This window comes from Nestor notabilis, unplaced genomic scaffold, assembly GCF_000696875.1.
Source record: "Nestor notabilis isolate BGI_N333 unplaced genomic scaffold, ASM69687v1 scaffold8726, whole genome shotgun sequence".
NCBI lineage: Eukaryota > Metazoa > Chordata > Aves > Psittaciformes > Psittacidae > Nestor > Nestor notabilis.
In genome coordinates, this window is record NW_009931432.1 from 84,401 (window position 1) to 97,192 (window position 12,792).

General features: G+C 42.7%; 1 protein-coding gene across 1 annotated transcript in view; it reads right to left on the reverse strand.

Moving 5' to 3' along the window:
* The window catches only part of ALG9 (ALG9, alpha-1,2-mannosyltransferase), a gene marked incomplete at its 5' end in the record, with an annotated part of 28,290 nt that extends 15,802 nt beyond the window's left edge, over window positions 1–12,488 (reverse strand). The window contains 9 exons of the mRNA XM_010015889.1: window positions 1,128–1,282; window positions 3,160–3,282; window positions 8,415–8,520; window positions 8,663–8,750; window positions 9,112–9,247; window positions 10,212–10,300; window positions 11,189–11,259; window positions 12,028–12,162; window positions 12,350–12,488. Coding sequence (XP_010014191.1) covers window positions 1,128–1,282; window positions 3,160–3,282; window positions 8,415–8,520; window positions 8,663–8,750; window positions 9,112–9,247; window positions 10,212–10,300; window positions 11,189–11,259; window positions 12,028–12,162; window positions 12,350–12,488 — 1,042 coding nt within the window. The remainder of the gene's footprint in view (window positions 1–1,127; window positions 1,283–3,159; window positions 3,283–8,414; window positions 8,521–8,662; window positions 8,751–9,111; window positions 9,248–10,211; window positions 10,301–11,188; window positions 11,260–12,027; window positions 12,163–12,349) is intronic.
* Window positions 12,489–12,792: the final 304 nt, after the last annotated feature.

Sequence of the window (12,792 nt, forward strand, 5' to 3'; positions counted from 1 at the left end):
TGATTTGAGGGATGCAGGAAACGGTGGTGGGGAGCCCAGGACAGAACAGCCAGCAGTGGTGGATAGCAGGACAGAGGAGTAATAGCAGCATTACTGGCAGCTGGAACAGGCTCTAACAGACTAGTGACTGCATTCCTGTGCCTCTAACAGAGGAAAGATGAATAATTTTCAGCTTTGGAAAGATTTATATCAATCAACATCAGTGCTTTACTCTATGAAGTGTTTCAAGTCATATTTACTAAACAACCAATTTTTGGCTCTTCCAAATGTCCAATGCAATTTCCCGATGCCTAAACAAGATCACTTTTCCTTTTTTTAACTAACAAAGGATTCCTACTACAATACAACAAAATGTGTTTCCTACATACACACATTCCTACCCCTTGAAGCTTGCTTAAGAGCAGATGAAGGAGGCACAGTGCTGTAATAAGTTACTAATCCTCATGACATCTCTTGGATGTTGTTTTGTATTGACACTACAGCACCATAACTGTTCCTCTCCAGAAATTCCCACCTGGGATAAGAGAACAACTCGAAGTCATCATGAAATAATTAGTGGCAAGGAAATACTCTCAATCATTTATCACTTCACACAAGCTTCTGATCACCTTATAAAGCTATGAAATTTGATCTGTTTTTGCTGTGCTGTTAAGCAGTCTGCACTGAAATCCAAGATAATTAGATGAGCTCATTCTGTATGATGCTCAGGAGGGAAATCCCAAATATTTTTGCTTTTACATCACATCTTACAGAGGGCTAATAGTTTTTCACATACTCTCAATCAACCTGTAGAGGAAGATTATGGTTTAACTTGTAAAATCAGCAAGACACACACAGAGAGTTAGAACAGCTGTGCATTTTGATTCCAGAGCCTCAACATCTGTCCATGACACATGGTTCAAAAATAAAACTGTACCAGCTAACACACTAAAGACAATGATCGAAAGGTATGTGTAGGACAGTCCTGAATTATGTAATCCCTGTAGATTGTGTCATGGACACAGATATTCTGCAGATGCTCCCAAACTTCAGGAAGCAATGTTAAAGCAGTCAGCTAACAGTTAGCTTCCTAAAGGTATGAGCTCAGTAAAAAAAAAACAAAAACAACATGTTCCACTTAAACTTACCTGAAGAGCAGAGAGAGCCACAGCACCACAGAGGCAGATAAGGGGATAGATGGGAAAGAGAAACCTCTCTTCTTTGTGGGGCTGACTGAAGAAAATCATAATCCAAATGTACATAGGAGCTAGTGTCAGCCAGTAGGGACGGCCCAGATTCTGAACTGAAAGAAACAAACACTCAGCAAAGTAGTAATATAAGAATGAGGGGTTTATCCTACTCCCCCTCTTGCACAATCATGTCTCACAATCAAATTTCTCTTTTTCAGATCCAAACCATTGCCCTCAGACACAAACACACCATGTTCTGAGCAGCTGTGTTGGTAAAACCCAGGTAACATGTCCAAACAGTCAGTACAGAATTTGATCTGAGAAGTTTTATAGATTGCTACAACACTAACAGTTTCAACAGACTTTAGAAGACCAAAAGCAGAAAATAAGGGACTGTGTTACTAAATCTAAGCAAGAGACAAAACCCATCAAGAATTTACAAGTCTAAATGGGCAGTCAGAAATACTAGAGTTCCTGCTATGTATCGTGCTATACATTAAAAGATGAGATAGGATCTCCTCTAGACTAACAAATGGTTGTTTAGTGACTGAAGTTTCCACAATCTTCATTGTTTCATTACAAAAATAACACCATAAGAGGTCTCAGAGGCACCTTCTGCTTAGCAGAGGAAATAACTGAATCAAAAATAACAACAATTACCCTGAATTTGAGTCACACTGAGGAGGGTTCTACAGTGTCTGACAATTTTCAGTCCCTTTTCTGCCCCCTTGGTACTCCCAATAGCAGAGTTAAACAATTAAGCTAACGGCATTTCACAGACAATAAGAACAAAGCACTTGGCAGAATCGCTCCTGCTGTTAAGTACAAGAACACCAAGTGAACAGCAGGAAATCTTGCATTTACAGGAGCTCCTATTGAGCTTTTACTGGTTTCTGACAGTACACCCGTTATATCCAAGGAACACATATAACCAATATACCCGTTAACATACATTTTCAGCAAGGATTATGATGCTATTGTTTCTTGTATTGAGTTAAAAAAAATAAATAAAATCAGAGTGAAGCACTCATTGGGCTGATGAATCTGGCGGCTGCTGCTGACACTTAATGAATCTTCCTTAGGAAAACAGTGGAGAAGAATTCACGCTTCCTCAACACCTTTTTCCTCTCTAGAGTCACTTACCCAGTGTCCTGTATTTAAAGTAATGGCATTTTATTTAAGAGAAAGCTCAGCGTGAAGTAGGGAATATTCTGGTTCCTCCTTTCTCTACTCTCAGTATATCCACACCTATGGAGAGACTTCCCAAAGCATGTGATATCAAGACTGTCCTGCCAGGGCTTAAGCCCTGCAAGTTGAAGAGTGCTGCTCCCAACATGGGCAGGAGCAGCAGAGACCAGAGGATGCCTATTTGTAGGCTCTGCCTCAACAATCAAGAAGGAAATGATAACATTGTCCTCCCAAACTGCTGCACAAAAACATTATGGCAGTGGTATAAAAAGGTAGCAATGGAAGAAGCAGTAAAAGGTTCCCCAAATAACTCTACAGACTACCATTTCCAGCAGCAGGTAAAATGGAAACAACAATGGATACATAGTTTCCTTCATCCTTAAGATTTCAGATGGGGCTATTTCTAATGTATTTGCATGAATAGTTGAAAGTTATGGACCATACAAGTTGCTAAGCTTACTCTGGGTATAGATAGTTCAGCCTTGATAACATACTCTTCTTCCTGAGTTGGAGGCACACAGGAATCATCCTTAAAGAGAAAAATGTTTCTGCCCTTTTGTAGACAACACATAACTAGATGTATCTCACTGTGCATTCTTTCTACACAGCAACTCCAACCGGAGTCAATATTGGACTGAATAATAAGCTCTAGGAACTTTCCTATTACTCCAAAGACTTTCTCTGAACCTAGTTTCATTTCCAACAAAGCAAAGCTGCTCTTTGGCAGGAAAGCTCACCCTTTAGTAACAAGGCTGAGATCTGGGCTGTCTGTGCTTGGCTCTCACAGCTGTCTTGCACTCACCATGAAATTTCTGAAGCAGACACTCCATGAGACAAGTCAATGGCAGCACAAGCAGTGCCAAAATAAATGCCACGTTGAAATTCAGAAAGCCATTGATGAAATAGAAGGACCAAGGTTCCGTACCTAAAGGAAAAGGAAAAGAAACAAGAGTGTTTAGATACAAGCATGCATGAGATCTAGATGTAACAGCAGCTTCATTCCTTCTCTGCCACACAAAAGCAGAAATAATCAGCAGCAGATTATCAGTATTCCCCACTGCACGCATAGTGGAACCAAAGAAAAGGTGTGGACAGAATATCTTGCAGCTGGACAGAGGATGAAGCCCCATGGAATAAGCCTGAGCCATCTCAGAGCAGTCTCATTGTTCTGCCCCTCACTCATAAAACTACTATAACAGGGGCATGAGAGTTAGTCAATAGCCATACAAAGGCACCAAAGTATCTCGCAATCATGGCTGCCCAACAAAGCTCATTGCCTTCCCTTCCAGAAATTATTCTTTTCCACCCTTTTTCACTGGGTCATAGTCAATATCACACCTGCTGCTCGTGAATCACAGGTCACTCTAACAGTCAACCTTGCCCAGCAGAGTTCTGTGACACAGAACTCACCCTTGTGTTAAGAAAGCCTACACAGCAAGAAATTAAGAGGCAGAAACCTGTAAAACTAGGAAATTCAACTCCAAATTAACTCTTTCTAATTGCAGAGAAGTAACAGAGGAATAATACAAAAAACCACAATGTTAGTAAAGGACCATTATAATACTGGTATAATCATGTATACTCCATGTTGGCAGAAATAGAAAATGTACTAAAAAGGAACAAGAAAAAGAGTTCATATTCACACTTCACCCCAGCAAAGACTCTGCCACTAAAGTTCATTCAGATGCTAGTTTTGGTACCTCCTTAGAGTCAACACTATTTAAAATATCCCTGCTTGAATTTGTTCTTACAGTGTAGCTTCAAACAGGAGCAAGCCAACTCTGCCTCCTAAGATGACATACTTGAGTATTTGTTGCAAGGTTCAAATGATATAAATTGAAAGAAATTCCAGTCCAACTGTCATTTATTTGGACTCTTAATTCAGGACGCTTAAAATCCTGAACAATAAGGAATGCCAGTTCCTCTCCACACATTTTCCACTCTCTCAGTGTGATTAGCTCAATCAGTCAGTAAATGACACGCGGGGGCTTTAATCACTGCACTGTTGTGACATGCATCACATGCCACAGCAATTTCCTGCAATCAGAGCCACTTAAATAGGGTCCATGTTGAAATTAATCAGACAACTGAAAAGCAGCAAGGAAAACCTGAAACCTCTGCAGCTCCTACAACTAAGTATGATTAGAAGCTGCACTAGTAATGTCAGAAACATGTCACTAGAGTTACTAAGGACAAGTCCAAGCAACAGAGTTCATTTAGGAAACCTTTAACCATCAGCACTGAAAGCAAATAGCAATTACAGATTTGGACTTGGGGGATTAGGGGACATTCCCTCCAATTGCCTCTTAATTCTTGTAAGTCCTACAAGAACATAATCCTCAGCCTGTGAAAGGCTGAATAAGGGGTACTGTAGACTGAAAGATCATGCCAAATGACGGACATGACAGTTATCTGTATGGCAACATTCTAATAGCACCAACGACCCTTCCTCCTTCTCTAGACTTTTTTGGGCACTCTCCATATTTAAGGATTGCAATTCTAAATAATCACTGTGACAGAGCCTGAACACATACAGAAAACACATCATTTTAGGACTAAAGCATACTACCCTTCCCAGAAATCAGGGCTGCTGTCTGCGGTATGTCTGTGAGGGAAAACCTGAGGCAGTCTGGGCTATCACGCTGTAAATCTTCCAGTGGACATCTAGAAAAAGTGTGTGCAAAGGGGACTTTGCTTTCTTCCCAGCCCTGCTGCCTCCACAGATTCTCTTCTGAGACAATAGTGCAGGTTTTTCAAGACTCACAGCAGGTTAACTGTAGTTACTAGAGTGGCTGAACCATTTCAGTGGAACACCAAGGCCTCTCCCTATATGAAAAAAAAAGGACTGGAATTGGGTTCTGTAGCCTGCTTCCCCTCTCCCACTCCTATGAACACCAGCCATTTTATCATAGAAGATGCCAGGATAAGATAGAAAGCTTCTTAAACTGATACAAACTGTTACCCTCCAGTGTTTTCCAACTACAGTTAAGCTGCACAGCACATATGAGCCCCAGATCTTTAAAGGATAGTACCAAGGACCATTCTATCACCCTTGTACCTGCCCTGTCCGCCACAGGCAAGTAAAGGAAATTAACTATGGCTTTCTCTAGTCTGCTCCCTGATTTGGTAGCCTGGGACTCAAGAATGAAGGACAGTTCATAAAGCACGCCTCCTCCACAATCCAGATACAGCCTTAAAGGCCCTGAGGTGTCCTGAGGGACTCTGCTAATAAAGAGGTCAGCTGGTTTGAAGCACAGCTTTTAGCTTAACAAAAAGGCTACTTTCCCTCAGATTCTTTTTTTCTTCTCCCTCCAGAGTGACTGAACTGCCCTTAAGAATTAGGCACTGGAACTTCCTCTCCTTCTCCAGTGACAGATTTTCTTTTCTGGATGAGGACAACAAACAAAAAAATACGAGGAGAACAGTGCACACAGGCTAATTAAATAATACACAGACACCAGGCAGAAAGCAGTAGGCTTGGTCACGGTGATGACTCACCCATTCAGAGGCATTCAGTCTCAATGCCTCCCAGGGCAAAACGCTTTTATTCTTGTTATCCACAACGACCCAGAGTGATCTGAGAAAGAACTGCAATGTAAAAAAAGAGCAATCCCATTGCAAGAAGTCCTGGCCCAGAACATCCTTCAAGCAGGGAGGGACACTAAAGAACTCTCCATGCACAGTACTGATGGAAGGAACATGCTTCCACAGCATCACCTTCAGACCATGACACAAGATATACCTTCCTGCAAGTACGTCACATGCTACGGCTGAGCATATGTGAGCTGTAGAAAACACTGATGAAAGCAGTGGGAAGAACACTGTGGCCCAGTCAGTTTTCATGGCACTATGGTTCCATGGGGATAACCAACTGGAAGCACTGTCAGTCTGAGCCAGAAACCAGTTCAAACTTTGTGCTCTGTGACAGGCTCTGGGAACAATTCTAGAAATCAAACTCACACACAAGTTAATAGAATTAATTTAACAAACCACCATGCTGCAGCATGACCACAGCCATGGTGAGGGCACTCAGGACAAAACAGAGAAGTTGTAGAATAGACTTAAACTATGGTGCTGCACCTTGTGTTTGTCACAGGCTAAAAACCTGCATGCAGGCAGGAACTATAGCTCAGCTGTTAAGCAGTAAGTAAGCCACAATAATTTGATCATGAGTCACAGCCCTCATTCTAAGCAACCCTGATTCAGTGCTAGTATCATAAATAGTCTGCTTTCTGCATTTCACTTATTTTCACTCTGTTTAAGAACCAGGACTCAACAGAGCAAGATGTTATATAAATAAGCTCCAGCACCTTCCTGCCCAAGCTGAACAAAGCTTTCCAAAGTGCCATCGCACTGCAAGTCACAGCCAAGGCTGATTACAGGAAGTGGGACCAAACTTATGTCACAAATTGTGCATTCTTAGAACATATGTACATACAAACACCCCAAAGCCTCAGAACCAGGCTTAGAAATACAGGCTTATAAGCTACTTTCCCTTTGTTGTAGAAACCTAATCACCCCAGGGAAATATTTCTTACACAGACTGTATTTATACAGAAGTGTATTGCTAAAGACAAAATAAAAACCAACCAAACAGAAAAATCTTGTCTCTAAAACTCCAGAATGCAGGCAAAAGGCAAAATACTGTGGTGCTTACATTGAAGATGACATGGGTTGATAACTCTACAACCTCCAGCAGCTCCTGCTCCCATCATGTGAAAGTTGGGAAATCCCAGCTCCAAAGCCAAAAGGGATTGGCCAGACTCATCTCTCCTGCTAATGTTATTTCTCCCTAGTGTTTTGAAGCTCTCTAAACACCCAGTGTTGTCCTGGCCGCATTGCATTAAAGAGCAATTTCAAGCAGGCTCTTTTACTAGCCTGAGGATGTTATATGAATGTCACTATGAATAAAACACTTCAGAATAGATTGGTCCCTGGAGGCTTCTGGAAACAACTCATGCACCACTGTGGAAAAGGTCAAGCAGAAGCCCATGCCAAAACCTATCAGAGACAAAGCCTGGAGTTTACTTACAGAAAATTCACAGCAACTGACTTCAGAGCCTTCCTGCAGAGATGAAGAACCATGGCAAAGCAGCTGTTGCCCTGCTGTGTCACAGAACATGTAACAAATCACCACTCAGCACCACCCAAAACAGCCCTACAAATGAACCAACAAATACGGCCTTCAGGGCACTGCAGCCTTGCTGCTAACCACTGCTGAATCCCTCCTAGAACATCTCAACAGGGCTGAAAGAGATGACAGATGACACATGGACCCTGCACCCTAAGCTCCCTGAAGCCTCTGCTAGCCCCTCTGAAGCCCTGCTAGAAATGTAACACTTTTCTACTTTTCATCTCCAGAAATACATGATATGAAAAACTTAGTGCAGTGGCAGCTCCCAGACAAACAACACAGCATTGCCATCAAGGTTCAGACTCTTGGGCCATACAGCATCCTAAATGGCCAGTACCAGGGAATCTCTTGTAGGCAGAGGATCTGCCTGCAGATTTGATCTACCTCAGATTTGGCTTGTCAGCAAAGCCATACACTGTCAATAACCAAGGAGATTCCCAGAATACAGCATGGGCTCAAGAAGTCTGCAAAGAACTGATGTGCACCTAAAGAGTTATGGATTCTGCACTGTAATCCACTTTCCCAAGGTTCTGCATCATGATTTCAAGGAACAGACAAGAGCTCAATTAAAGCTGACAAACACACACATGTACTGCTTGCGCCCACAGCACTGGTGTAGCATCCAGACACGTTTGCTACTAACAGTTCTCTACTGTGACCCTGAGATATCTCACGACGGTTTACAGAACTTGAAAGCAAACAAAAGCATCTTAACAGCATGGAGAAAGCCGACAACGGCCTGCGGATTCCTAGCTCGAGAGAGACATCCTGTGGCAAAAACCGGGAACTTCAGCCCCATGGAGCCTGGCGGCTGCTTTTGCTTTAGAGGACACCAGAAAAAGGATCAGCAATCAAGAACTGATGGGTCACGGTAGCAAAAAAAACCCACCGACTCCCTTCCTGTCTTGTTGTCTTAAACTCACCATAGAGATCAGGTCCGTGCGAGGTGAAGACATTGTATAAAACAATGTTGAGAGGTGCAACTACCAGCTTCCCATAGTAATAGCTGTCCACAACTACCAAGGGCACCTGGAAGAAAGCATCTGTTATTTCAAGTGCCAAAAGCTTTTGGCTGGACTGTCCAAAAACTCCATGTGATTTTCTTAACAGAACCCACCCCTTCTATTGCAAGCCAAATCCATTCCCTGTCTCCACTGTTGCAGGCACTTACCAAAAAAAGGATCAATGACACCACACACCAGTTGAGGAAACTTTTCCACCTCTGCTTCAGTATCAAGAAGTCAAAGGCAATAGGAAGCCTGAAAGAGAGAACAGCTATCAACATGAGATTTTGTTTTTCCCACTGCAGGTTTTTCTACCCCTTCAAAGCAAGTGGGACAGTAGCTGGAAAACAACCATAACTTCACTGGGCTGTGCTTCTACTCCATATTCCAGTCATCCAACTCAGGTTTCATTCTCATGATATTACGGTAAGGAAATTGTCTCAACCTAGGTTCTTCAAAAGCAAAGAAATCAGGCTATGGAAGCCTGTAGCAATGATTCTGGACTAGGCTGGCAGCTTAGTCCCTGCTAGTTTCTTCTTCCAGCCCCTACCTTCTCCTCCAACCAGGCAAGATACATTTGACAAAGTGCAGAACTTCTGAACCCTCCTCTCCTTACCCAAGAGCTGCACTGAAGGGCCAGCCCAGAAGCGCTCCAGCAGCCACCCCCAGCACTGCTACAGAGGTCTTGTCCATATACCAGCCAGTCATGGCAATCACTGTGGTGTACATGCAGAAACTGCTGGGGAGAAAAGCTGCAAGACAAGGCAAGAATAGGGTTAGCATAGCTTTCCCACCGTGGGATAATTGCACAAGGCTAGTTATCTCCCATTGATTCCATCGGAATTGGGATGCTGTACTGGACACGCACATGTCAGTGAAAGCAAAAATAAAAGAAGATTCTTTTTCTTGTTCTGCCAAGACAAGAAATACTTCCTTTAAGTACGAAGGCCTCTTTCCTCAGTTGCACTCAGCAGTGGTAGCCACTGGATCCTGGTTGACTGGATGACAGCATCCACAGTTACCACCTCTAACACTTGCTGTACCCTCCATATCCTGCTAGTTTGAAAAGAAATGAACCTGCTCAAGTGGCAGCAGATGTGAGCTGACTGGGTACAGCCTCTGAAACAACTGGGCAGAGACTGGTGGGAAGTGAAGAATGAGACCCAAGACACTGCAAAAATAAAAGGAAAGTCCTTTCTCTACTCACCATAAACAGAAAAAGGGTAAAATAGGAAACCTCAGCATTCATAAGCTGTGGTACTTCCCTTTAAGTTTCTGTATGCACACAACTTTGCTCAAAGTCTCCCTTTGCACTTTCCTCAATATCTACGGCAGGTGTTTTGTAAGTCTCATACTAGTTGGCTGGGCAAACGTGTACAACCAGACAGGGCGACAGGACACATAAGCAAACAACAATGCTAAAACATGACCCTCCAAAACCCTTTTTAAAAGGCAAGCCCCACTGCAGAGAAACTGGAGGCAGCAACAGAAACAAACATGCCCGGGAAACTGAAAGATACAAGAGCATGATGCAGGGAACATAATTTGAGTCTATACTTAATGCTGTCATCACACCTGCCAGACAAATACATGCAGCAGAATACAACGAACAATTGCTAGAGAGCTATTTTAGTGCTGTGGATTTTCTTCTCTCTGGACCTGGCTTGGGTTTCTGTGGACAAAGTAATGGTTAGTGTTATTGCTAAGCAAACATACCTGCAGATGAGCAAAACATCCCAGTGCTGAGTACTAAGAAGGCCAACATCAGCCGGCTCACATGGAGCCCAAACTTCTTGCACACAGCCCTGAGGAAGCAAAAGAGAATGAGACACACCAAAAATATCCTCAGTGCACAGAAGAACAGTACCCAATGCATGCAAAACAACAAAAATATCCATGGAGTATCCTGACACCTTCATGGTAGGTGATTCTCACTAGTCAGCCACTAAAGGCAACCTGAAGAGCAGTATGACTGCCTCTGGCCTGGGATTTCAGATCCTTGTAAGTTACACTAGTGCAAAACTCTAGAAGAGACTTGGCTTATACCAATGTCAGCTGTGTTTGTGCAAATCTTCAGGAACTGAGGGAGTCTGCACTGCTGCAGCAGCATCAGTCTAAGATCTTCACCCATTTTGCAAAAAGCCACAGCCCACATTCTAAAAACCAGACTATTGCAAACAGTAAAGTCATGTAAGCTAACAGTTTGCAAGCCACAAATAAAGAAGCAGCAGGTAAAACTAAAAATCCAGCTTTGACAAGATAATTATATGTTCAGGCTACTGCTTTTAGTGGATGTAAACATTGTTGGCAAATGTATTACAGACAGCAACAATCAATGTACTGCACTAAAATCCACTATGATAAGCAAACACAGCACCAGTCTCTCCTCCAGCACAGCAAAATCTACAACACTCCCACCCTGCTTGCTGGTATCAGTGAGAAAATGAGTGTAGTCAACAAAATGCTGGAATGGAGATATGGGTGTCAGATCTGAAAATGTAATTTTGGCCTAACAGTGGAATCCTGACCAATATTTCATTAAGTTATCATGAGAACATATTTCAAAGGTTCACTGTGATGTAGCCCAATTTACCAAACACATCTACACATGAGCTTCAGAGTGTTCCTGCGGCAATAACTGAATGTGTTACATTTCTCCAAAGCACACTCTGTAGACAGCTTTTAATACTCACTTGTAGAAGTAGAGTTCACAAACACAGCTCAGGAAGGCTAGGAAGCATCGGAGGAAATAGAAGACAAGAACCTAGGAGACATACTCAGAGTCTGAACAAGGTTTGCAATGAAGCTCATGCACCTGATTTTAACAAGTTTTAAGCAAGTTTGTCATTGTTCTTGGGAGACCTAAATCCCAACCCCAAGGGATGCTGATGATCCTGCCAGCTCAAGGTCTAGCCCTCTAACACTGAAGTCCTTTACAACACAGAAAGTGAACACAGTCCACTGAACTTACATAACTATCCCCCTTTGTTTTCTGTTGTGCAGAAACACACCGAGCATGGTAATGGATACCCAAACAGAATGCATTTGGTGGTTTTTTTTACATTTCTATGAGTTCAGTTTGCAATATCCCTTGCAAACTAGTAACTTATTTTTATAGCTTACTGGAAAAAACAAACAGTCTTTGACAGCTGACACAGAAAATAATTCAAGCTTCTAAAGCATCAGGGTGAAACTCACAAAGGTGCATGACAGCAAATAGCTGCCAGCTAACTGTACCCAGATCTACACACACTCAAAAGACCAAGAAGCAACCAGCCCTCTGGGACAGCTTCTCAATCAAATTCTAGCTTTAATGGATTTTCCTGCAACTTCCCAATCACTTTTCCTTGGATCCCAGTGAATCAGCTTACAAAGCCTTGCAAATTATTACAGGAAGGTCAGTGTTTGTAAACAAATTGATGCTTTGTAAACATTAGTTCTTTTCACTCTGACAACAAACAAAGCACCTGTTTAACACAGACTAGAGGCATACTTAGTCATCAGAAAAGATACTTTCACAGAACTGATTTACCTTATTAGTTTGTAGAACTCTAGCATGGAACAAGGCTGGTAAGGCATGAAGCCACAGGTAAGCATAGGAGCGGATGGCATAGGCTGGAGAGTATTCCCATGTCTGAAACCCCTTTCCATAAACGAGGTAGTGTGTCTACAATTCAGATTAAACAAATACTCATCACACAGAGCGGAAAGGTTTGCAATTCTCATCTCTGAATTACCGAGTAAGAAAATTTCTCTTTGAAACAAAGAGATTAGCACAAGGTTCAAGATAAGCCTGCATTCGCACAGGCCAACTGCCAATGCCCAAGTATCTCCAAGGAGGGAAAGCCACTTACCGGTTCCCAATAGTTAAATGTCTCATCGCAGTCAGAGATGTTACTTAAGAGAGCTGCACAGAACCTGGCTGAAATGAGACACTTGAAAGCTGTTGATCCTTCAGGAGCCCAAACTTGTCCTGCTTTGCTCCCAGGTGAGCTATTCCAAAGAAAAAAAGCACAGATACACATCTAAAAGACTCAGCAACCGGATCGAGACTAACAAGGTGACACTAAGCAAATAACAAGTAAGCGTATCTCTGTCACCTAAATACGAATGAGTCTTCTCATTCATGTCTCTCTTTGTGGGACGCCGGCCCCCTCCCAAGGAAGCACCATCTTCCCCACCACCACCATAATAGAACAAGGGCCCTGGATGCTTAATCCACCGCTGCAAAACAACCCCAGGACCTGTCCTCCTCCCACCAACAAGGCCACACAGGAGCTACCACAGGCCGGGGAAA